Here is a 27,260-nt window from a genome sequence, read left to right as displayed (position 1 = left end):
GTTAAGATTTCATTCTTACTCTCAGTGGGAGCACGAGCCAAAAACATTCGTTGGAGATTAGTTTTGATATCATCGGATAGGGAGAGATTGTAAGGTCATATATTATGATCTGATGAGTCAAACACAATTACATGCTGACCAACGCAAACGTTAGCATCAGTTCCAGAATGATTAGCATTAGCGTGATCTCATGATCTTTGTGATCTTTGTATATTATAGGAAGATATTGTTTGAATATTAGGTAGTTGTACTCTGTAAATATAGAATAGATAACAGAACTGATATCTTGGTGATAAGGATCTGTTTATATGTAGATTATATACAATTATTTTAATCAAGGGATTCACTAGATTAGTTTGGTATATATACTTAGGGTGAAACCCAAATGTAAAACAGCCTTGAGTCGTCATGTCTTGGTGACCGTCTTTGTGACAACCCGTTTTCTTGGTGAAAACAAATCTTTTCTTGGTGAAAGACAATTTGGAGAAATTTTTGTGTTCTTTACTTTTTCTATTTAATTTTTTACATTGTTTGTTTGTTTGTTGTTTCTTACACTTGATTGTGTTCGATTAATACAAACCTTCAAACACCTTAGTACAATCTACCTAACAGTAAGTTAAAGGAAAACCAACTGTTATTTTCATATAAGAAACAATCGACTAATAACAAACCAATCAATATAATAATAGGTTAGGTGAGATTATACAAATTATAAGAAGAATATGAGTTTCATCGTTAAATCTTAAGCATATACGAATAATTCATGCATGGATCAATTACTTTACATGTCAATAAGTTTAAATTTCGGAGCTCCAAATCACTATGTTATCTAGGTGTTTAGGAGCTCCAAAATACAAACTTATCGACATGTAAGATAATTGATCAATATAGGAATTTTTGATATATGCTTAAAATTTATTGATAAAACTCATATTATTTTTTATAATCCGTACAGCCTCACCTACCCTACTATTATATTGATTGGTTTTGTCTTTAGTCAATGGTAAATTGTACTAAGGTGTTCAAACAATAACGTGAATATCTTATAATGTGTAACATAAATTTGTATGAAAATAGATTATATGGACGATGATTAATTTAAAATGATGCTAACTTCTTTGTTTTATGGAAATAATTGGTTATAGAGCTTTTTAATTCTTAGTTGATGTTTATTTTTGTTCATAATTTCAACCAAAAAATTTCCAGATTCTAAGGAAAGAGTAAAAGAGTTTAAATAAAAAATAATTTACCTAAACTGCTTGTAAACAGTGGCCGTACAGAAACAGCAAGGAAGAATTTGGGAGAAAAACTTATTATTCACTCTTTATCTTGTTTGTAACATGTGGTTTCCGAGAAACCAATAAGAATTTGGGAGAAGACTTATTATTCGGTCTTTGTCTTGTGTGTAACAGGTGGCTTCCGATAAGGTTGATTTCTTATAGGAAAGACTTCTAATTCATAATACTTTATTATATGTAGTAAAGAATACGGCTTCATTTGCCTAATACGAGTGAGATATTTATTATGCATCCAATTTTTTGGTCAAATATTATTTAGCATGGTTCTCACTGGCACACTCTTCGTTGTAATTTTTTTATTATTATTATTTTTTTATTTTTTTTTTATTTTTTTATTTTTGTATACAATCTACGTCAACTTATAAACTTGAAAAAAATAAGGTTCCACTTTTTAAAATTAAATTATAGTATATACAAATCATGGATTTATTTAAAAATAATGTTAAAACAGCCAAGGCGTACTACATGACGCCCATATAAATCTCATCTAGTTGTAATGATAATAAGTTTTTAAAAAAACCATATTCATAACGTAAACGAAGCTTATGACTACCATGTTTGCTGAGAGTACATATACTATAATTCACAAAATAAAGTTATTCATGATCATTATACAATTCAAAATATAATATTTTAAGTTAAATAAGTTTTTTTTTTTTAAACGATGGAGTGTTTTCTTTTTATCTAGTAAAGTTATTATGCGACTACTTTTATTTTGTGTTTTGTCCAACCCAATAGAAAACTTAGAGGCAGGTGCCAATTACGTATATGATTTGTTATAAATATAATCCAGTATTTTTTTTAGTTATTGTTACAACATTCCAATAACCATGTCCGACCTTTTCCACTCTCTTTCACTGTCTCTCCTCCTCTTACCCTTCTTCTTCATTTCCATGGCTGCTCAGTTCAATTATTCAATTTACCCCAGCTGCCCTTCATACAACTGCGGGAACATCAATATCAGCTACCCTTTTTGGAGGATCGGCAGTGAAACCTCCACCCGGTTCTGCGGTTACCCTGGTTTTGGAATCAATTGCTCTAAAGACGGTGATCAACAGGATATTCCAACTATTAATTTGGGAAACGATTCTTACTATATCCAAAATATATTTTACGGTGATCAAATACTGGAATTCCCTTATATACTCTACGAACCAAAGACTATTGTCCTTGTAGACTACGACGTTTCTGCCACCGTCCCGATCGTCGACTGCCCCATGGTGCGCCATAACATTTCAATCGGAACTTTGCCTTTCCTTTTTACGGATCAGAATGTTAACCTACGTGTTCACTTTAATTGTACCGGAGTTCCGCCTTTTGCACATGAAATCCCGTGTCTGAGTTCCGCGAGTAGTAAGTCGTGCGTTAATAAAGTGAACTCCGAGCCAGCGAATTTCAGTTGGGATGAGTACTCATGTGATGACGATGCTGTTGTAGCGACGGTGTTGGATCATGAACTTGGGCCAGAAAGATTGCTGGGGATAGAGTTCATCGAAGCCTTGAGGGGAGGATTCGAGCTCGCATGGGAGAGAATGGGGAATTGCAAAAAGTGTGAAACTTCCTTTGGGCGGTGCGGTTACAATAGCAATACGACGGAGTTCATGTGTTTTTGCTCCGGCGGCACGACTACTTTGGGTCATTGTGAAGGTACGTTTTTTAAGATTACTATCTTCAAGTTAAATACTATCACATTTGCCCCTCTTTTTAGCAAATTTACAACTATTGGAAAGTTAAAATAGTGAAAGGGTGGCACATTAGAAGTCGTGGATAACTGGTTGCCTTCATATGTACAAAAATAATAATAAAAAAAAATAGTTGCTTAGTAAAATATTTTTTTAAGAAAATTAAATAAATTAACCAATTCGTTTCGACAAAAGTAACTTTTATTTTATTTATTTATTTTTGTAAAATGAACAACTTAATATAAGCTAAGATTTCAGATCACACTTTGAAATGGGGATAGTCAATAGCCCATTTTAAAAGGTCAATATATAGTTCACATTAAATGATTTTATTATCCTTTCTTTTTGTTTTCATAGTCGTTTATTTATAAGTTTATGTTTATTTGGTTATTTTGTGTTTATGTTTTTAGTCTAATTTCAATTAATGGTTGGTTTTATTGTTATTTATAACTATTATAATCAAAAATTTCTTTTTGAAACGGCAACTATTTCTAACAGCATCTGTGTCTCCTAGTGAGACTTTATACCATGACCTTCTTACCACTAGATCTAAGGTCATTTGGTTAGATTATAACTTAAATGACAATGTATTTTCCATATGAAACAAAACCTGTATTGCAAAAACAAATAACTTTGGAATGTCATGAAACAAAATATACACTACAAAAAATAATAATTATAAAAATTTAGATGTGTTCAAATAATAATAAATGTGCAAATAGACACTTACTTTTGATATGTACTCTATGGAATCTTTGCAAATTGCCTTCAATATGAGTTGGTCCAGGTCTTGGTGCAACAATCTATGCTCACGTGATGTGACCAATGATCAACCTCTCCAAACAACAACATAAGAAAACTTCACAATCACTTTATCATCAGACTATTGTGGTTAGTCATCGACATTCACAAGGGTGAGTATAAAACTCTCGAGGGGGATTACGTCGGTTAGTTTAATACCCCAATAGTTGATAGCCACTACGAGTTTGTGGATACAGGATCACATATCTATAAGTGAAATAAATATTTTGAAAATAGCTGGTAGATAAGTAATTATCGTACATAGGATAGTGATCGTCCGGAAATCCAAAACCCCTAAAAACTAGTGTGTAATCGTTATACTAATGGGGATGTATAGTTGCACAAAAGATCAAAAATAACAAATCATCATGTAACATTTTGTTATAAGTGACTATTACGTAGGTAAATGCATATATCATCCAAGTCATGCCAATCCTTTACATCCATGTTGAAAGTTTGAAGAAATGTCCACCGAGCATGATATGTCCTTCACTCTAGAAGCATCGAAATCCAGAGCATGATGTGTTGTTGATCAACACATGTAATTAATAGAGTAACATAACTAAATGTTTAGTATGTAATGATAGCATACATATAAAACTACAAGACATTTCAACCTGCTGTTGTAAAATTCCTCATATTTATCCATCAAAAACTCCATCATCGATTTATATATGAGAAATCGGTGAACAAAAAATAACGAAGCATCATGGTTTAATGTTATCATCTTTACAATCGTCTAATAGTGGTGTGCATACGAATGTGACGTCTTTCCTTTGTATCTAAGTCTACACAGACTTCAACCATATCGAGAAAAATATGTCGCTTGTTGCATATGCCTAGCTATATGCTAATGGTGGCTTTTGGTAATCAGACACGAATGCACGCTTAGGTCCTTCATCATGTAGTTTCTCTGGATTAACAATGACACCCTACATAAAGATAAGGTTATCTACAATTTAACATTCAACAATAGAACAATCAGTATATATCACATATCTTATTAAATCTGTACCTTAAACCTGTGTGACCAAAAGTCATCCTTTGACATACCATGACCATCTATGGAAATCCAATATATACGAGCACCGTGTCGCCCTTAATAAGGTAACCGTTTCATACTATTAAATAATCAATGATGCAATAATCAGTATATGATAAATAAAATTAAAAATGTACCTCTAACCTATGGAATGTGCCATCATCATCTGTGGTAAGCTTATTATAGCGTGTATCATACTTCCCTATGAAAGTGTCTACAAGTAGCCCTAATTGTTTTTTCATGCCATACATACGCATGACATGTGCGAGCAACAACCTCTTATCTTCTTGAAGTTGTTTTTGCAACTCTAGTATCATCTCATTGTGTCTTCCTGTGTAGCGCTTATAATGAGGTGACCAATGATGTGATGGTATAAAAGATGGTGTCGTGGGAATGGGTGACCGATGTAAATCGTCACATTAAATCAAAACGAAGATATAAGACCACCAGGAAGAACGACTCTTATCTAGTGTCGACTCTATCTTTTCTATAGGGTGATTACCCCTAATACAATTTTAAATTAATTATTAACATGATGATACATAGTGCTGAAAATGGAAAATTTATATACTTGATGCACTGATTATTTTGTAACTAAGTAAGCTTAGACCATGCAATGGCTTGGGGTATCAGATTTGGTTGTTGGGTATGTAACAAAATTCTAACTGGAAAAATTCTTTAACTCTATATTTGACAAAATTATGTATCATAGTATTAGAAAAAATAAAATTTTAAGAAGATAATATTGCTATAAAAAGCACTACCACCTTAAAGGAAAATAAAAATCCGCTTAGTCTATATGTTAACTTTTGTGGTTTGGATTTTTTACTTTGACAAGATGAAGAAGTTAATGAAGAGTTCCAGTTACCATGTTTATTTGCAGTACAAGTGTTCCCAAAGTTATCCTGCCCCAAGAATCTCTGCAAAACTAATAAAAAAAATACATAATTACATACATAAAAGGATTAATAATTATATTTAAAAAATAACAAGATGATACCTATAGAATTCATCAAAGTTGGGCACCAATCCTAAAAATTCCTCCTTCATAGGCCGTCGAGGCAATCGACCGTTAAAAACCCCGTCGAAGTGATGTAGTGGACACACATGAAATGCATCCTTGTTTGATTAATTACAAAGAGATGTATCACAAATGTTTATAACATGTTCACACAGGTCATGTTCATTGATGCCAATAGATTTCTTCATTAATGTCGTGGTGAGGGGAGTGGATTAGAAATATTAAATAAGATCTTTGAATAAGGTGCCAACAACTGTTGAAAGTATTTCAAAGTTTGGAGTTTCGTTGGAATTCTTGATGGTGACTGGAGAAAGAGGTGTTATTGAAGCAAGGATTGAGATTGACTTTGTAAGATAAGAGAAGGATGCCATGTAGAAGTTCGCTTAGGGGTTATTGCCAAGATTGCCAAACATTCTTTAAGGAATTGTGAAAATTTTGATACTTCAAAAAAATTAAATTAAAGGAGACGGAGAGATTAGGGTTCCCAATAAGATAAGTTTAATCTCATTCATTGATTAAGTTGTAGCTGCCCAAGTAGTTAATGAGTACAAAAAAAATGGTGTGACAGCTTTCAAGGGGCTATTTTAAATTATGGGTTGATAATTCAAGAGTCATATCGGTCTATGGCACAACTTCAATGTTAAATAAAACATCGTCAGTGGTTGTAGAGATCAGCAGAGAAGAAACGATGTTGCCACTGTCATTGTTAGTGGTTCGTTAGGTGATGAAACTTATCATAGCCATTGATTCTCATTAGTATAATGAGATTGGATAACCATCGATAATATATATATATATATATATATATATATATATATATATATATATATATATATATTAAACGACAAAAATAACCCTTTCCAGAAACACAAACCTGACAATATATATATGAGTCAACCATAAACATTGTTATAACTATTAGCTTACGGGTTATGCTCAAATGATTCAGCGGATCATGAGATATAGGACACTGATGGAATTTAGGTAAACAAACAAAATTAAAACCCTTAAGTTTGCATGTAACCTAAATAGGATCTATGTTTTCTCTATCAAACCTATAACTAAGAACATCAAAAAGAAACCTGGAAAACCTAGGGTATTTTTGAAATTGACATGAGAGGGTTTTAGAATTACATACCTTTTAGTTGTTATAGAAAACAACTAGAATTCCTCTTTGTTGATCTCTTGGACGCAAGCACAACAAGTGTCGTGCCTTTAATAAAATCACACCCAAGCTAGCAAGAGGATAATATAAAAGAGAGGAGATGGGAGGCAAGATTTCATCCAAGCCTTAGGAATAGAGTGAGTCACGAAATCAAGCGGATAGGAGTTGATGAAACTTGTTGTCAAAGTTAGGGCTTATGGGATATGTCCTAGATCCCTTTGCTTGGTGACCAAGCGGCCCAATCCCTTATACTAGGGCATTGGACAAAATCTCCTAAGCTTTCCCTAAATATTTTCGTCCACCTCATTCCATGTGGTTCTAGAGCCTTCCTTTCTCAACTATCAATAAATAATCAAACAGTTCTGTGCATTTAATTAATCCAATTAATTCCAATTAATTTATGATTAATTATTAATTAAAGAATATGATTTCTAATTAATATATTATTTTCATAACACATTAATAAACTATTTATTTAATTTATTATTCACATAATAAATTACTTTCTCTCTCTCTCTCTCTCTCTATATATATATATATATATATATATATATATATATATATATATATATATATATATATATATATATATATATATATAATCATACTATCCAATTACTAGGATTGAGGGCAACCCAAAAGGACTATGCTACTATCAATTCAAGTATATACCATTTTTAGTTATTGGTTTAAATACCTAATCTAATAGTCGCCCACTTAGATAAATCTATAACTATAATTGCTAGTGTAACTTTTGAATCGATCAGCAAATTGTAGTTTCCAAAAGTTGTTGCCGAACTCTGACACAGTCAGTTATGAGCCCTAAGATAAGTGATCATATAATCTTCCGTTCAACTATATATCATTCGGATATGAGACATGGAGTAGAATCAATCTCATTGTCCAAGACTTTGTTTCCCGATTTCTGATTTTTGATGCTATAGGACTTGTAATTTAACACATCAATTTAGTCCTTGTTGGGCCCAATAATATAAGTCAACACCAAAACTACGAGGGGCCCAAAGATATCAGTTTTCGTGTTAGAGCAAAAGGAACGAATAAACTTTGACTTATATGCTTGCACCATTTACTTATCAGATTATTCATGACAATATGTTTTAGAACATCAAGGTACTAATGCACTTACGTATTATCAATGCACAATCAACTTGTAAACTACAACTCATATATCTCCATTTTAAGATTATAAGATATTACCGTCTCAGAATTATTCGTGATAAATTCCATAAAGAAATTCTTTGAGCGTAGGTTTATCCAATACATAAATCTTAATTTCAAAGTACTCATGAATATTGTAGAAATACCATTGTTATGTCTAAAACTCTTTAGACAATCTACAATTCAATTCATGACAGTCTTAATTCACTACTTACTTCCAAAAGTACGAGTGACTGTGGAATTTCGAATAATCAAATTATTCCGGAAGTAAAACATGCAAGGTGAAACACAATAATAAATTAATTAACTATGGTCTAAAAACTTATTGAATATAAATAAAACTCTTACTATTTAATCATCACAATAATTAAGACTCTATTCATTTTATAATGTTTCGAATAATCAACTTACCACTTGAATTACATAACATCAGTCATGCCATGTTATAAACATGCATACCATGTCTCTCTATGGTACTTCCTTTGTGAACATATCGACTAGACACTATTGCAAAGATGCTCATTTCACAATTCTAAATTATTGTCACTGTCTAAAATGTATTAGAATTCTAACCTTACATGCACTGGCCTCCTATGATGTCGAGGCTTCAAAGTCACAGAGACTGAGCCAACCATATTATAGACATTACAGATTGTCCCATTGGAACTTTGTTACTAGAAAGAATTCAATGATAATGAAGGTTGAAGTTCAAGGTACACTCCTTGAACAATTCTCTTGCAATTAAGTTTCCAACTCACATGTTGATTTAATAATCAACCCTTATTATGGAAACATTTCCATATTCCCATATGATCATCAATTCTAATCAAGAATCATCTTAATCCATAATCATGTCATTATGGTCCATCCAAATTAATACCATACTTCTAACTATCCACACGCAACCGATCTTTAGTGAACCTCAGAATGTTCTTGAAATTCTTTAACAAATCTAGTCATACAAAAATTCCGATCCTTTTTCCTCTCAATGCTCAAGGTATTTGGAAAAATCAAAATAAGTGAATATTACAACATATGTAATCGATCTTATATATGAAGCGTATGGGACTCGATTCAATATATCCGATGTCTGTTCAATCTCTTGCTATAATATTTTCATATATGGAATTTCCTATGTTGAACTATTTCAACATGGCATTCATAGATATCTATGACTAAGTTCTATACGATCTAATCCTTTAGATTCGAAAAAAAAAAATTATGAGTGCACTCTCCCTTATATCTATCATAGCGAAAAAATTCCCAAACTTTGAGATTTCCAAAGAGTAATAGCAATCTATTAAATTATCCTAACAGCTAAGTAGTAGCTCCAAATTTGGATCACGGAGTATGTGATAGAAGTCCATCTCTCATGATCAAATTTAGCTCACTCTTCTTAATCTTCCTTCTTTCTCTTAGATCCTGCAATAATATCAAAATATGATTATCACATCATGTATTAAGAGTCCATGAATAGGAACTTGTTAAAACAATGGAGTTACATAATAGATGTACCTAAAGTAGAGTCACACAGCTTGGCTTCACTATCTATGAGATCTTTTAGGTACTTTGTGCAGCTTCGAAACCAATGTCCCTTCAATTGTCAATAGAAACATATGGACTCCTTGGGTTTAGCACATGGATCTATCCTATAACTAGTTCTCTTTACCATATGATCAAACTGCTTGATCTTGGCCGACCCCTTTCCATTGAGATGAGGAATATTTTATGGACCACCATTGTCATTATTGTCAATGACCATGAAAACCTTGGAATTAGACCTAATAAGCATTTCTGCTTTAGATGTGCTTTTAAGCATTTCAGCTTCAGCAACAATCAACAGTTGGGTCAGATACATTAGGGTCACGCCGATGTTTATCATAAGAAAGTTCTCAATGAATTGTTCATATGACTTTGTTTAATCTTTAATTAATTACCATCACACATAGATGAGACGCTTAACCACACATGCTCCAAAACTCCTAGGGTTTTAGGGTTTTAGGATTGCATACTTTAAAATTAAAATATTGTCACACCCCCGAACCAGACCGCGGAAACGTCCGGGGGCTGTCGTGACTCAATTGAATACCATCACAATGAATATACATGAAACATAACATTATACATCACCAACATTTGGAATGATACAACTGGTAGCGTTTACATCCATTACATTGTTCCAAAACATTACATTCTCAAAAATAACTGTTCGATACTAAATTAAACCACAACAAAACGTCATAGAGTACAATTCATCCTTCACTTTATCTGTTACCTAAGAATACAAGTATTTTGAAAAACGTCAACATATGAAATGTTGGTGAGTTCATAAGTAATGTTTGAAATCCAATGTTTGTAATGTGTTGAAAAACCACCAGAAAATCCGATATTTTCTGAAAATAGTATAGTCAAAAAGGTGTGAAGATCCATAGGTATGCTTGTTTGTTTCTATACTTGTAAAAATTGTTCATTTAAAATTGTGTGCATTCCGAATCCGTATGTATTGAAATACCCTAGGAAAACCCGATGTTTTCCTAATTCTTTGAATTACATGAATGTACATTGAAACAATTGCAACGCGTGAAATTATCAGTACCAGGCGACGTTGGATTATTTTTGAGCATGATTATTTGCTACAAACACACGTTACACAAACGACTAGTCTATAGCAATACTAACGATCCCGTAGGCGTTGTCCGTACTAATCACGTTATCCAACCGCCCTAACTACGTGTAGTCCCACACCCGAAGAGAACGAGGACACGAAGGCCTCGATGACTCCATTAGCCGGTTGGGGATAAAAAGGTACGAGGGGTCCCAGACCCGCCTCACATGAAAAGGTAGACTCTACTAGCAATACCAAAGGACCCTTGGGGACCAGTAGTATACAAGCCATTGAAAGTCCTTTTACGTTATGTCGGATCAGTAAAACCCAACACTTCGTAAGATAGAGGTCTTCGGGCCTTAAGATCAGGTCATTGGGCTAGCTAGGCTCAACAAACAAGATTTTACACTTTTGGGGCCCAAAGATGGTGCGTAGACGTCTGTGCACACTCGCATGTATATTGAATTCCCAAACATTATTAGTTATGAATCGTAATGTCGTAGTGTCATAGTGTCGTCGTGTTAGTAGTTTCGGATTTTTATTGGTTCGAGACCGAACCAATTCGTTTAACAACGACTTTTGGTGTTGTAATGTATTGTATTACGTCGATAGTCGTGGTACCATCATTTGGTCAAATTGCATGTATTGAATTAGCCTTGAAAATTTTCTGTTTTCAGCCCCTTCTTGTTTGTAAAAATTTACTTTTTCAACCCTTTATTTAAATACATTCCGGTTTGGTCCTTAAATCAATTTTCTTGACATTTTAATACCAAAAATTATTGAAATAAATATTTTCCAGCATATTTTTCCTAGAAAACAGCTTAAGTCCCTGAAATTTCAGTTTTCTCGGTTATAACCCTTCTTTTTCGCAAGTTTGACAATTTTGGCCCAAATTGTAAAATTTTGCAACTTTAGTCCCTTTTAAATTTAAAAAGCATTTTAAACCTTTGAAAAGGACTTGGATCACTTATAGTCCACTGTTTTACAGAAAAACACAGTTTTGGCCCTCCAAAACAGAAAATTTCGCATAATGGGCCTCATTGGGCCAAAAATGTCATTTTTAGCCCATTAAGCTTGAAATTTATGTTTTTAATCCTCTAAATGAGTATATTTCTAGAAATTGTTTTATTGAAACTGTTTTGACACAGTTCATCCATCAGAATTCGTGATTTGTCAATTTGGGCCCTTAATTTTTGTATTTTTCACATTTTAGGTCCAAAAATTGTGTTTTTAGTCCAAAGAAATTATTACTAAACCACTTAGCTATTTTTCTAGAGACACTTAGTATGTAGAAATATAGTAGAGGCTAAAATCATTTAACATAAGGTAAATCTCGGTTTTGAGGAGTTTTATGGCTAAATCCAACATTATAACTCACAAAAGCACACATATAAGCATGGAAATCATACAAAGCATACAAAACACATATAGATCTACACTTTCACTTGTATTCCCCCCCCCCCCCCCCCCCGCCAAAAAAAAACTCATAAAAACAGAAAATAGGGGGTATGAAGCTCACCTTGAGTTGTAGTTTCGGTTTTGAAGAGAGAAAAGAAGAAAATTTCGATCCTAGCAAGTCTTCTTGGTAGATCTCGAGTTTAGTGACTTCTAAGGTGCATGATCACAAGTTGGAATAGATTTAGAAGAGATTTTTGATGAAATGAAGTAGCTAGATCATGGATTAGTCATCAACTTACCTTAGATGATGTGTTTGTGGGAAAAACCTCCTTGAAAAGCTCTTGATTCTCGAAACTTTTGAAGAAGGAGGAAGGAGATGTCCTTCAAGACTTATAGAGAATGAAATGGATTTTTGTGAGTGTGTGTGTGTTGTGTTCGGCCGAGAGCAAGAAGAGAGAGGAGAGGAGGTGACCTTTGAAGTGCTATGCATGGAGATATGGGATGAGTTGCATGGATATCCAAAAGGCAATAATGAAGTGGCAAGACAAAGTCAACTCTCATCTTATCCTTGGGTTTGGGCCTTGGGCCGAGATTTTTGGAAGGAAAAAGGGAAAATTTGGGCTTTAATGCCCACAAGCCCATGTTTATATTAAGTTGGGTGAGTTTTAACCCAAAAAAAAAAATTATAATATGATTCTTACACTTTGTTGGGCTAGTTTAGGTTAGTCATGGTTCAAAATTTTGAATTTATTTCATTCTAGGCCCAATATAGCCCAAAATGTTGAAACAAATAGATGTGGGTCCAATTAGAGCCCATTTAAGAGTTTTAAACCCAAGATAGTCAAATTGGAAGTTTATTGGTCCATTAGGCCCAATAAGGAAGTTCTAGTCCAAAATGGACCTAAATAAGAACTTCTAGGGTTTCCAATTGCTTGTTGACTATTTGTAATGCTTGTATGGTGTATTTGATTGAAATTTTGTTGTCGCAATCATAGGTGTTACACATGTTCTTAAGCTTTTGATTCACTTTAGCTTGAGTGTATAGTTTACAAGACACAAAATTTCGAGTTGTGACAAATATGAAACTCCTAGTTTTTTAAAACCCTAGTATTGTGACTGGGATGTTGGGGATCAAAAAAAAAAAAAAAAAAACAAGATGTGAATAACCATGCAAACCCTCTTGACGCCTATGATGTCATTTACCATCTCACATTGATGAGCCTCTTAACCACACATGCTCCATCAGCAATGATAATTTTCAAGATGTCCGTCATATCTCTTTATAGTCCCTTTTAGTGTGCCGATTAACCACACATGCTCCACTAATGACACATAAAACAAGATGTGCGTTTTCATGGATTAGCATACTTTTCACATTTTTCCTAATGTAACTAGATTTGGGATTTAAAAGCTTCTAGTACTTTTAATAGGATTATATTTTTAATGATAATTAGTGTCCTATCAAATCCATTCGGCTAACGACCCTCCTCCATACAAGAGAGTGATGGGTAAGTATGGATACCCAATGGTGGTCATTGTATAGAGTGGTGGGTAAGAATGGATACCCAATGGCTTCGTGAATGAGGCGTACTAGCGATTTGACTGACTTTAGTTATATACATATATTAATAATTATCTTTTAATTTTACATATAGTATAAGGTGTATTTTAAACTTTTCAAAATACTAGGGTTTATATTTTAATTTCAAAATTAATATTTAATTAATTAAATTTACAATAAATTAATAATGATTTAACTATTAACATTTAAATAAATTAAATCAATTTAGGATTATCTAATTAAACTTGTCAAATAATTTAATCCTAATCATTACCCTCTAAATTTCAAAAATAAGGGTAAAGGATTCCAATTTTATAATGATCCTTTTTAAGTGAATTAAACTAACAATTATCAAAATATAGAAACCCTATAAGCCTACCGTTTTCGAAATTACTTGGAGAGGAAAGCTAGGGTTTCAAAATCCTAGTCCTTAATTTTGAAATCCAAGGGGTGATAGCTAGGGTTTCTAAAACCCTAGCCCTAGTCGAAATTATGTCCTTTTAGGGGTTAATTTCAATAAATCCGGAATGATCTATTGTTTTATTATATCTATTCAATAGAAAACAAACCATGTGCTCTGATATCACTGATAGAATTTTGGAAACAAACAAAATTAAAACCCTTAAGTTTGCATGGGACCTAAATAGGCTCTATGTTTTCTCTATTGAACCTATAACAATGAACATCAAAAAGAAACCTGGAAACCCTAGGTTATTTTCGAAATTAACATGATAGGGTTTTAGGATTACATACCTTTTGGTTGTTATAGCAAACAACTAGAATTACTCTTTGTTGATCTCTTGGAAGGTAGCACCACAAGTGTCGTGCCTTTAATAGAATCGCACCCAACATAGCAAAAGGATAATATAAAGAGAGGGGAGGGGAGACAAGATTTTGTACAAGCCTTGGGAAGACAAGGAGTCACGAAATTAAGGGGCTAGGAGGCTCCTTATATAGTTGAGGAAACTTGGTGCCAAAGCTAGGGTTTAAGGGATATGACTTAGAACCCTTTGCTTGGTGACCAAGAAGCCCAATCCCTAATACAAGGTCCCTAGACGAAATCTCCTGGGCTTGCCCTAGAGATTTTCGTCCACCTCATTCCATGAGGTTCTAGAGCCTTTCTTTCTCAACTATCATTAAATAACCAAACAGTCCCTATACTTTTAATTAATCAAATTTATCACAAAATTAATTCCAATTAATTTTTGATTAAATATTAATTAAATAATATGATTTCTAATTAATATATTATTTTCATAACACATTAATAAACCATTTATTTAATTTATTATCCATACAATAAATTAATTTCTCTCTCTCTAAAAATCATTGTGGTCCAATTGCTAGGTTTCAGGGAAACTCAAAAGGACTATGCTACTATCAATTCAAATATATACATATTTAAGTTATGGTCTTAGACACCTAATCCAACTTACACATTCGTCACCATGGTTCTAGCGCATTTATTCGTTCATGAAAAAATAAATATGAGAGTATTGGTGTCTCAAATAAACTATGTTGATAATAGTAAAGATCAATGACATTAGGGAATGTTATGTTTTACATACACTATGTTTCTGAAAGATAAGATTGTTGACACTTAGGAAATGGATTTTTCTATCTCACAAAAATTATGTTACCAATTGTAAAGATCATTCATATAGAGATTTGAATCTATATAGCATGTTGTTTTAAACTTGAGATATTGAGAATTTGTGCAAGAGAAGGAAAAAATTTGGGTATTAAAAATATGTGATTAAGGATAACGCTAGTTGTTTTGCACCCTTTTCTTTTTGTAGTTTATTCAATGGGAACTAGATAGAGTTCTTCTAACTAAACAATAAGCTTTGTTATTGGATAAATTGTTTGAAAAGGGTGGCTAATGATGTTTCAATTGATAAGAGTGACTAATATTTGGGAGATTTGTGAGAAGAGATCTCATTAAGTCATGTTAGTTGAGAAACTTTGAGACATATATATATATATATATATATATATATATATATATATATATATATATATATATATATATATATATAGACACACACAACATGATTCTAAGGACAAGAGATGTCATTAGTAACAATCTAGAACTTGAAGGTTCATCATCAATTCAAGTAATGTACCATAAGTGAATGGTATTTGGTGATTAGTGGATATTCACATTGATGCTCAATATTTAATGGAATTTAATTTTGAAATGAAAGCACTTACAATGAATGGTTTATTGGAATTCAAAGAGATGTTGAGTTTTGTTTTCGATGATAGAAGGATATCTTTACCTAAGATACAATTGCCTCTTAGGGTTCACTTTTTGGAAGTATTGGAGAATAGGTTGATGGATCGTCTATAACAAATACAATCCGTTCATTAGAAAAATGGAGTTTCTAGTTAGAGATCAAGTGGAGGTCATGAGCAATGATGCGTGACTCAGAGGTTTGTACTCTGCGGCTCGCATCATAGTCACATTTCATGGAAGATATCATGTACCATATGAGACATTGATTGAGAATAACGAATATACAATTGATGAGACTTTACCCATGTAGAAGATTCATTGTTTTCCTTTATCTGTAGAAGTGGATCTACCTTAGGAGGCTATATAGCAACATTGACACCATCGTAATAACCATACAAATAAATTAGCAAACCTCGTGCCCTTCATTAGACTCACCTTTTAGTTCAATTAGTGTAATCCCACTGTTCACCCCAAATACAACAGCAACACCAACCACCACACCACCGAAGATAACCCCATCTCTACCAACAACACATAACCCTGCTCAGACAAATGTGCAAACTGTAGAATGGTTGAACAGACAATCACCCGCAAAAAGAAGGAAAACAAGGCAAGAAAGGTCTGTCACCATAGAAACAACAAGCAATTCTAGAATGAGAGAACCAAACATATGCAATAGGTAATCCAAATCAACCCATAAGAACAACAAACTAACTGTGAAGTCTTATCACCATTGTTACAACAACATTTATCAATAACAACAACATCGTCACAACAAAATGTACAACAGTAAGTACTAATGCCACCACCATTACCATATGCACAATATCAAGCATTTTGGCTAGCACAGTCCTAGCCAACATACATGCCTCATACCATTTTTGGAAACCAAATGCTGTTACAAATCTAGTGGGTGCCAATGACAATAAATAAAGAAGCACATGTGGCAAGAAACATAAATGTTTAACCATTGACGTGTCCTATGGTCAGATAACTTACCCTCATAAAATGTATAAGGGAATACCAGTTTTCTATAGGAATGAACCTACATTAAATTTTGAAATACAACGGGTCAAGTGACCCAGATGATCACTTCGGAAATTATAAATGGACAATGGATGCCTATTGTTTAGACAAGAGTTATTGGTAAGTCTTTTTTCCAACTACCTTGTCCGAACCACCGAGATTATGGTACAAAAGCATGCCGTCGGAAAGTATACATGATTTTAACCAGTTGTGAATAGAATTTGTGGGTCACTTCATACATAAAAGAAAGTACACAGCGGATACCCAAGCTATCGTGGGAGTAGGTAGCAAGAAGATGAATCATTGCATGCTTTCTTATACCAATTTAATAAAGTAAATCTCAGTGCCCCAGAAGGGACAAACAATATGGTCATTGCCACTTTCACTTATAGATTACGTCCAAGAGTTTTGTTCAAAAAACTAGTTGGCAAGCAGCCCAAGGCAAGGAAAGACATGATGGAAAGGGTCCACCATTTTATGGGGCAAGAAGAGGTAGCATCTGAGAAGATTGAAAGAGATTAGGGAGAAAGGATATACATCAATAAGGACAATCATATGCCTTACATAAACACTCCGACTCAAGAGAATCAAAGATATGGCAACACTAGGACACAAAGACAAACCCATTTTGTACAGCAAAGCCAAAGCTACTTACCAACAAGAAATAGAGCAAGGAATGAAGTGGAAGTAATAGGTGAGGGCAAAAGGAGCAGTGGCACAAAAGTGGGGTACCATTTAGTGGTAGATAACATAGAAAATATTTCGAGTTCCATGACACCACTAGGCAAGATACAATTAAATGCACCACGCTCAAGAGAGCGTTGGAAAACAAAATGCAAGATGTGTAGTTAAGTGACCTAAAAAAAGGACTCTGGTCTAAGCAACTATAAAGGATTTCCCCTAGAGAACCCAAAGTCAAGAGTTCCAAGAAAAGAAAAAATTTCATGTTTTGATAACCAAAACATCTAGAAGTTATCTACGAGTAGGATGAGACAAATTCAAATTTGATTAATGGGATTGCCACATCGAAAACCATTGAGGAGATTAACCACTGGACATTGGGGGCGTTAATAGGAAGGAAGCACATAAACTTGATATACATGGATAGTGGTAGTTCTACAAATTTCATGTATAAAACTTCTACAGACAACCCCCAAGTCAGTTGCAAAGGAAAATGGAACCACCAGAGACTCACCTATTAAGTTTCGTAGGCAATAACATATTGCCATAAGGTACAATCACATTGTCGCTAACGCTAGTGGACTACAACAACTTTAAAATTGGTACCTAAGTAATAAGGTTTGTAATCATACCTGGGTCATCACCATACAACATCATATTTGGGAGGTCGGAAATGAACAAGTTTAGGGTCATAACATCTTTAACATATTGAGTGGTCAAATTTCACACCATGCCGGGAGTGGGCACAATACCTATGAAGAAGAAAGCAAGGAAAATAGATCAAGATCACAATCATGAAAGAAAAGTTGTTAATCCTTATAGCATCGCATGCCACCAAAGATACACAACACCAACTCCTACGCAGGAAATCATGCAAGAAAATGAAGAGTGGAACAAAGAGAAAAACAAGCAAGTAGATGGTAAAGCAACAATTTCAGAGGCAAATAGCAATTTACGCAAGAATATCGAGATGATGGGAAGAAAAAAAAACTTTCCCAATACAAGTGCAAGATGTTTTAATCACCATAGGAGAATTCACATGGTCCATGCAAATGAAAGTAAACAAAAAACATGATAACACGAAGATGTTGAAGATAAAAGAGGGATGAAGTAGCAGGTATTCAAAAGAGAATAGAAATATCATTGCTCATTAAGGATAACAAGGTAGTACAAAACCCTACACTAGTAGAGAGAGATGAGCTAGTAATCAAAATTGATAAGAGGAAAAGCAAACGAAAGCATAAGCCATAAAAAAACCATCTAAGGGCCATCTATAGCATGGCTGTCAAGCAAGGCACCAAAGGAGAAGTCGATGGCAGGAAACAGGGAAAGGAAGTACCATGCTAAGGCGCCTTCTCTCATGGGGAAACAAGAAAAGGCAGACTGATAGGACTTAAGTAACCAGGACAATCACATGAACTTGAGCCTCAAAAGCAAAGCAAGTATGCCCAGGTAGCAACAACGTCAATTATATGCAATACATTATGGAAACATCCCAAAGTAAGCTTGAAGCGTTGAACAATACCTTTGTGGACGTGTATAAGCAAAGTGAATGTCCTTTTAATCATTGTAATGATGGTTCATTGAAGAAATGATTAGTGCACCATTCATTCTAAAATGTAGCTCGGTCATCCAACTACTTAGAAATTTTGGTCATTGCAACATATTGACTGCGACTACCCGTTTAGGAAACTAAGCAACAATAAGTGTCTAATCGTAGCTGGGTCAACCAACTACATAGAAATAGTGGTTATTTTAACATATTGACCAAGGCTACTCATTTAGCCAACTAAGCAACAATAATTGTCTAATCGTAGCTTGGTCAGCCGACTACTTAGAAATTTTAGTCATTACAACATATTGATCAACGCTATCCGTTCAGCCAACTAAGCAAAATAATTGTCTAAACGCAACCCGGTCAGTCGACTACTTAGAAATTTTGTTTTAATTGTCTACCCATTTTGCCAACTAAGCAACAATAATTGTCTAAATGTAGCTCGGTCAAATGACTACTTAGAAATTTTGGTAGTTACAACATATTGATCAAGGCTACCCGTTTAGCCAACAATGCAACAATAATTGTCTAATCGTATCTCGGTCAGTCGACTACTTTGAAATTTTGGTCATTGCAACATATTGAAAAGGGTACCCATTTAGCCAACTAAGAAACACTAATTGTCTATTTGTAGCTCGTTCAACCGACTACTTAAAAAATTTGGTCAGTGGAACATATTAACCAAGGGTACCTGTTTAGCCCACTAAGTAGTAATAATTGTCTAATTGTAGCTCGGTCAGCTGATATCATATAAATTTTGGTCATTTCAATATATTGACCAAGGGTACACGGTTAGCTAACTAAGCAACAATAATTTTCTAATCGTAGCTCGGTTAGCCGAAAACTTAGAAATTTTGGTCATTCAATATTTTGACCAAGGGTACCTGGTTAGCCAACTAAGTGATAACAATTTTGTAGTTGTATCTCGATCAACCGACTACTTAGAAATTTTGATCATTGGAAATTGATCAAAGCAACCTGGTTACCAATAAAGAAGCAATAGTTATCTAACTATAGCTTGATTAACTGACTGTTTTGCAGTTTTGGTTTGCAACAACTAATAACCACAGTTACTCAGTTAATTAGACACACAAACGTTCGTAACCAACACATTCATAAATTCTAGTAATAGCCACATGCTAATCATAATCGCAACGCTCGATACAAGAAGAAACAAGTGTTATGCAAAATGACTTAAAAACAAAACCACTCTGCTATGACGGAAAAAAGATAGTGAACCACATATTTTACCACCTCCACCAGATAGGCGTGTTAAAGCCTAGAGAATAAAAACCCAAAACCATATTTTCACTAAAGAAAATAATCAAAAGACTAGAGAAACAAAGAAAAACCAAAAAGGAACAAAACCAAGAAACTTTACATTGAAAAGGAAAAGAAAATATCAAGAAACATCAGTTCATAATTCAACAAAAAACAAAGCAATCAGACAAGGTGGAAAAAGTCAATCTCTAAAAAAAAAACCAACACCACTACCATCATAACAATACCAATGCTAATTAACCGTAATAACCTATGACACACCCTCATTACCACAACCACTTATAGATGTGTCACCCCCAGTACATCCGGAAATAAAAGATCTTAACTAGGAAATCAAATCAACGGGATAACCAAACTCCGAAAAGAAATCCCCACAAAATAAATTTGAAAAAGCTTCTTCCATCCTCTATAAGCGAGTAGACATAAAAGGCTACCCCAACTTCAGCAAGACCAAAAGAGTGTTCATGGTGCATTATCTCACAACCTTGTCTCTTCACAAAGTGAATACATATTAACTTAAATGTATGGTTTGCATTATAAAATGACAAATCAGGAAATACCTTATCAACCACCTTACATATCTCTTCAGACAACACCCACATCACATCCTCTTCAAACTTCTGAACTCTTTTGGTCAACACGGCCAAACTAGCTTGTAAATTAGTGTTCTGAAACACTACAACCATGAGATCACCCTTGAGCTTTCGGACACCCATGTCCAATATTGCTATATTATCCACATTACCAATATTCTCCAATTCCAGTGAAGCTAGTTTACCCGGCAAGAGCATAACTTGTTCCTTGAAACAATGATTCTCAACCAACTTGCTTTCCAATATCACCTTACCCCCCTTCAGCGTTCTTGCATCACTCGTCACAACTGTGACAACTCGAACAATTTGGATCAAGCAAGGTCTAAATTGTAACCATATGCAAGTAAATTCACAACATAATTTGCTGCAATAAAATACTACAAACCAAGAAGGCATTGTTTGTATAAGTTAATATAATATGTACTTAGAAAACCTTGTTATAATTAACCTTGAGGATCAACAAACTAGAAATGAAAGCACACTTTAAGGAATAACTCCCAAAATAAAAATACAATGCCAAGTAACCTACAAAGACCGAAAACCCTTCCATGAGTGACCCCAAGATCGAAATCAATACAATACAAGCCCACTAAGGCCGAAAACACATGCTAGGGATCCATTAAGGCAAAAAACAACACTTAGTGGAGGTGTAGGACCGAAATCACCAAGGGAACAAGGTGATTTCGGTCATGTATGGTGGAAAACACCCATTTGACTTCTTTTCCTTAGTGATTTTGGTCTAGGGAAGGAAACAGATAAGAATAGATGACTTTCGTGATAAGATACATCATCAGTTTCCCATGCAGTTTATTAACCAACAAATATCCATGCTTTAACCAATAGGTAACTAGACAAACTTCCTATCACACTTCCCTCCTATAATATATATGAGATCATTATCCACAAACTCCCCACAATTTTTCATTCCTTCATTCTACTCTAAACTATCTCAAGATTAAGCACAAAGCCTCGAAGGATTTATTTCTCAAGTTTTGTTCTTAGTAATTCGGTAAGATTTTCGTATTAATCTAGAGTATTCATACATTTTTATGTAAGTTTCATCCTATTTAAACACAACATTATGTGTTAAACACTTAGGATAATATCACCTCCAAAGAAGTTCATCAACTCCATACAAGAGTTTAGGCTTGTAATTTTCACATCATCTTCTCAAACAACCCACAAATCCACTCAATGTGAGTTCACACCCCCACATTTTTAAGCTTTTTCATGTTTTTAGTATTGGGGGGATACAAGTAAAACTCTGTTTATAACACAAATATTTACATGTTTTCATCTTTATGTTAAAGATAAGATATTATTTGCATCATATATGGTTAATACTAGTTTTGTATAATTATTTGTGATATATACTAGTTTGAAATGCAAAACTAACAAAACAAACATAATTTATGCTATAAAATCAGAAGAAAATTTATGATTTGTAAAACTACATGGTTTTTGAAGCTTTTTACTAAAATATAACTTTTATAACCAAGGGAGTACATTCTAGTTAGTTCACTAATTTGTGGGTTACAACCGAAAATATAGTGTTTTGACCTTACATTTGAAACTAGACAAGATAATTACTACATATTTATATAAATGTTCTTGAAAAACAAACATAATAAATTATAATTGGTATAGTTTGTGAATTCACAAAACTACACTTTCATTTTAGAAGAATCATATAATTATTTAATGATATAATTATTTCATTTACAAGAATACGATTTTTCAGTACAATAGACGTAAACTAGTTCAAACAAACTTGTGAGACATTTAGTTTCACCATACTAACCAGAGTACACACATAAGTCCTAAATTATAACCAATGTCACCTATAAGTAGAGCGTGACACTTGTGTATCGATCTATACAGGATTGACAACCCCATACCTCAATTTTTTTCTATAGTTAGACCAGCCAGTCTAGGGTGACAAATGTCTTCCAGTTCCGATGCCTGAAGAACATTGTAGCAGGCCAACTAGTCGTTAGCATGGTTATGATAACTCACATTAGAGTATTTACAAAACATATTGGTTTATGGGCTAGAGTACACTTAATAGTTTCACAAAAGATAAATCTTACTAAAACTATTTTCCAGAACCACATCACTTACATTTTAGTTTTAGGTTGGAGACTTACAACAAGGTTCATATACACACAAGTAGTTTTATTTGTAGATACAGATACTAATTTGCATAACAGTATTACTTACATAACACATGCAAGATTAGCACAGATAACTAGCGTCCAAAACATAACCACCATGGGCCGACATTGGTGCCTTCGACCCACTATACACACTAAGGAAACTCACTTCAAGATGTACAATCTCTCAGATAAAATCTCAGTCTGCTGGTATGGAAAATCCCCACGCTAACATCATGAAATAGTATCCAATTAATTATTAGATCTCAACCCATAATCAAGAATCTAAGTTACTTGTCCAATATCAATGGTAAAAAGACCATTTTACCTTTTTTCTTACTTGGCCCAAAACAAGGCCCAACCCATTTACTCAAAAGGCCCAAAATCCTTAATGACATCCTAAGGCGCATCATGGCCCAACTTCAAAATTGGGCCCAAAACGATCATGGAACTAAACCCAAGAAATCCCTTAGTCTATCCATGGCGTAAATTCAGAAGTCCAATAGCCTAACATGGCCAAACCCTAAACGCCCAAAATAAACCTGAGTCGAAAAGCCCAAACGTCAAAGCCCACTATACCGAGTACGTTCAACGTACTCCCGTACGCGTGGCGTACAAACATTAACTTGGAGACAAGAATATAACCTAGTATGCGCAACGTACTAGGGATTATGCCCCGCACGCTGGTCAGAGTCGCTTTTGGCCAACATTCACTTAACCACTTAAGCTATTAACCTCAGATTTACTTCATTTTAAAGCCATGTTGCATAAATATGGCAACTTTATCATCTTGCATCTCTTAATGGGACCTTAAAACCAAATTTTTTCCATTAAGACCCATAATAAGGGCTCTAACTCATGCATGAACATGTATCTCTCATAAAGATTACATTTGTAAGGATAAGGGACCTCAATGGAGCTAAAATCTAACATCCATGGCATCTAGGGTGGATAATAAAATCAACTTTAGCTCAAAAGACCCCAAAATGCATAAATAACACCCTAAGTTGGGTTTAGCATAAAGAATCATCAAGATGGGAGCTTTTTACCTCAAATGACTTGCTAAGATGAAGATGACCCTGGATCTAGAAGCTCAAGCTACTCCCAAGAAACTTCCAAGTGTTCTTCTTCTTTATCACTAAAAACAACACAAAATCTCACAAGCAACCTTAAACATAGAAAAGGCACTTAGGGTTTCGTACTTAGGGTATTATGGAGTAAAGGTTGGGAAAAAGATGCAATCAAGGAAACATAAGTTGCTTAAATAGGGCACAAACCCTAAAAATTAGGGTTTTCCCCCTGTTACTATACACCCAGCATACTCCCAAGTACGCCCATTGTATGTGGGTGAATCCCGCGTCCAAAAAATGTTCTAGCATGCTTAGCATACTCATAGAGTATGCCCCGCGTACTAGCTGGGGACCAAAAAGATAGAAATTTGCATTAAGGGGTCAAGATGGAAACATACCAAATTTAGAATGTTACAACCTAGTTCATCACCCTAGGGAGCTCCAGTACTATACATAAAGAAGAGAGACGGTACTATGAGAATATGTATTGACATCAGGAGATAAATAAAGCTACGATCAAGAATAAGTATCCTTTATCTAGGATAGATGACTTGCTCAATCAATTGCAAGGAGAAACTGTTTACTCCAAAATTGATCTCAGGTCAGGTTAACACCAGTTAAGGATTAGAGAGCAGATATCGACAAGACAACCTTTAGAACCCGATATGGACACTATGAATTCCTTATTTTGTTGTTCAGACTAACAAATACCCCAACAACATTCATGGATTTGACGCATCGAGTTTGTAAACATTTTTTACGATAAATTAGCAATAGTGCTCAAAGAAGACATCTTGATTTACTCCAAAAACAATCAAGATCATAGAAAATATCTTCAAGAAATACTGGAAGTCCTTAAGAGGAAGAAGGTTTATGGAAAGTTCTCAAAGTGCGACTTTTGGATATTGGAGATTCAGTTCTTGGGTCATGTAATTAACCAGGAAGGTATTATGGTTGAACTAGCAAAGAAAGAAGTTGTAAGGAAGTGGGAGAAACCAAAGAATCCCACATCGAATATTTATCCAAAATTTCTCTTCTATTGAGGCTCCATTTGTTGCTCTGGCAAAAAAGGGAGTTGTCTATACTTGGAGCAAGAAGCAAGAAAGAGATTTTGGTGAATTAAAGAAGAGATTGTGCGATGCACCAATCCTCGTCGTACTAGAAGGAAATGAAGATTTTGTAGTTTTCAGTGTTGCTTCTAAGATTGGATTAGGATGTGTTCTTACCCAAAGGGAAAAAGTAGTAGCTTATGCCTCAAGACAACAAAACTCCCACGAGCAAATTTATCTAACTCATGATCTAGAGCTTGCAGTAGTGGTTTTTTCCCTAAACATATAGAGGCATTATCTTTACGGAATCAAATGCAAACTCTATACAGGTCATAAGAGCCTCCAATATCTCTTTGTTTAGAAGTAGTTGAATATGAGACAAAGGCGATGTATGGAGCTACTCAAGAACTATAATTGTGAGATAGTTTACCACTCGGGTAAAGCAAATACTATAGCCTATTCCCTGAGTAGAAAGGTGATTCCTGAAAGAAAGAGAGCTAGATATTTTGAAGCTTGAAGTAATCTGAACGATTATGGAGAAGATCAAAAAAGCTCAGATCAGGGCTCTAGTTGAGAGTGATCTATAAGAAGAATGCCTAGGCAAGACATTCATGTTTTAAGAAGACAAACACAGGTTTAAGAAGTTTAAGAATCTCATTTGGGTGCCAAAGATAGGTGGGATATGGGATCTTCTCAAGAAAGAATCTCATAAGACTATGTATTCTATACACCCAGCCAACACCAAAATGTACTTAGACATGAAGCCTTGTTATTGGTGGCCGATAATGAAGGTCGGGGTAACAAGTTACGTAACGGAATGCATAACTTGTGAGAGAGTGAAGGCACAACATCAGAAGCCATATGGGAGTCTAGAACCCTTACCAGCACCCATAGGGAAATAGGATGATGTTACCACATAATTCATAACAAAGTTTTTGAAGAAAAAGAGAGGTCATGACATGACATGAGTTATAGTAAGCCGACTTACAAAGAGTGCGGATTTTATAACAGCACGGGAGGATTGGTCTATGCAGAAGTTGGCAGGTAAGGGAAATCATAAAGATTCATGGAGAGTCCTTATCTTTTGTGTCAGATAGGGACGGTAGATTCACCTCCAAAATTTGGAAAAGTCTGCATGAGGAGTTCGACTCGAAGTTGTGTTTGAATACTGCTTATCATCCGTAAACAGAGATAGAGAGAGAGAGAGAGAGAGAGAGAACTATCCAAACCTTGGAGGATATGTTGCGGACATTCGCCTTAGAGTTTCCAGGTAGTTGGGATAACCATCTATCCTTGGCTGAATTTCCTACAACAATAGTTATCACTCAGGCATTAAGATGCCTCCCTACAAAGCACTATATGAAAGGAAGTGTTGAACACCATCGTGTTGGCTAGAAGCGGGAAAGAAAAATTTTGTGGGTTCGGATATAGTACATGAAACCGCCGAGAAGCATAAAGTCATTAGGGAAAGGAAGTTAGTTGGCAAAAGTCATAAAAAGACCTACACAAAAAAGAATGACGACCAATAACATTTGATTTGGGTGATCAAGTGTTACTTAACGTCTCACCATGGAAAAGACTGATTAGATTCGGAAAGCATGGGAAGTTGGGTCCTCATTTAATAGGACCATTCAAGGTACTTCAAAGGGTAGGGAATCAAGCTTACAAGCTTGAATTTCCAACCAAACTGGAAGGTATCCATAATACCTTTCACATTTGTTATTTAAGGAACTACTCGGGAGAAGAATTGGTTATGCTTTCACTTTCAGAGTTAAAGATCGACGAAGATAGGCAGCTGGTTTAAGAGCCTATAGAAGTTGTCAACCGTAAGACAAAGAAGTTATGTCGTAAGATGATGGAC

The 27,260-nt window shown here is 34.4% G+C and overlaps 1 protein-coding gene across 1 annotated transcript in view; it reads left to right on the top strand.

Annotated features, from left to right (window-relative positions):
- The first annotated feature begins 2,116 nt into the window (after nucleotides 1–2,116).
- The window catches only part of LOC145011315 (LEAF RUST 10 DISEASE-RESISTANCE LOCUS RECEPTOR-LIKE PROTEIN KINASE-like 2.1), a 43,850-nt gene continuing 18,706 nt past the window's right edge, over nucleotides 2,117–27,260 (top strand). Inside the window, exon 1 of the mRNA XM_078970016.1 lies at nucleotides 2,117–2,945. Within this exon, the coding sequence (XP_078826142.1) occupies nucleotides 2,129–2,945 (817 nt within the window). The 5' untranslated portion in view covers nucleotides 2,117–2,128. The remainder of the gene's footprint in view (nucleotides 2,946–27,260) is intronic.

Source organism: Lactuca saligna, chromosome 8 (assembly GCF_052625555.1).
Source record: "Lactuca saligna cultivar CGN05327 chromosome 8, ASM5262555v1, whole genome shotgun sequence".
Classification (NCBI taxonomy): Eukaryota; Viridiplantae; Streptophyta; class Magnoliopsida; order Asterales; family Asteraceae; genus Lactuca; species Lactuca saligna.
The sequence above is the reverse complement of the archived record's forward strand: the minus strand, read 5'-3'. Positions and strand labels throughout refer to the sequence as shown.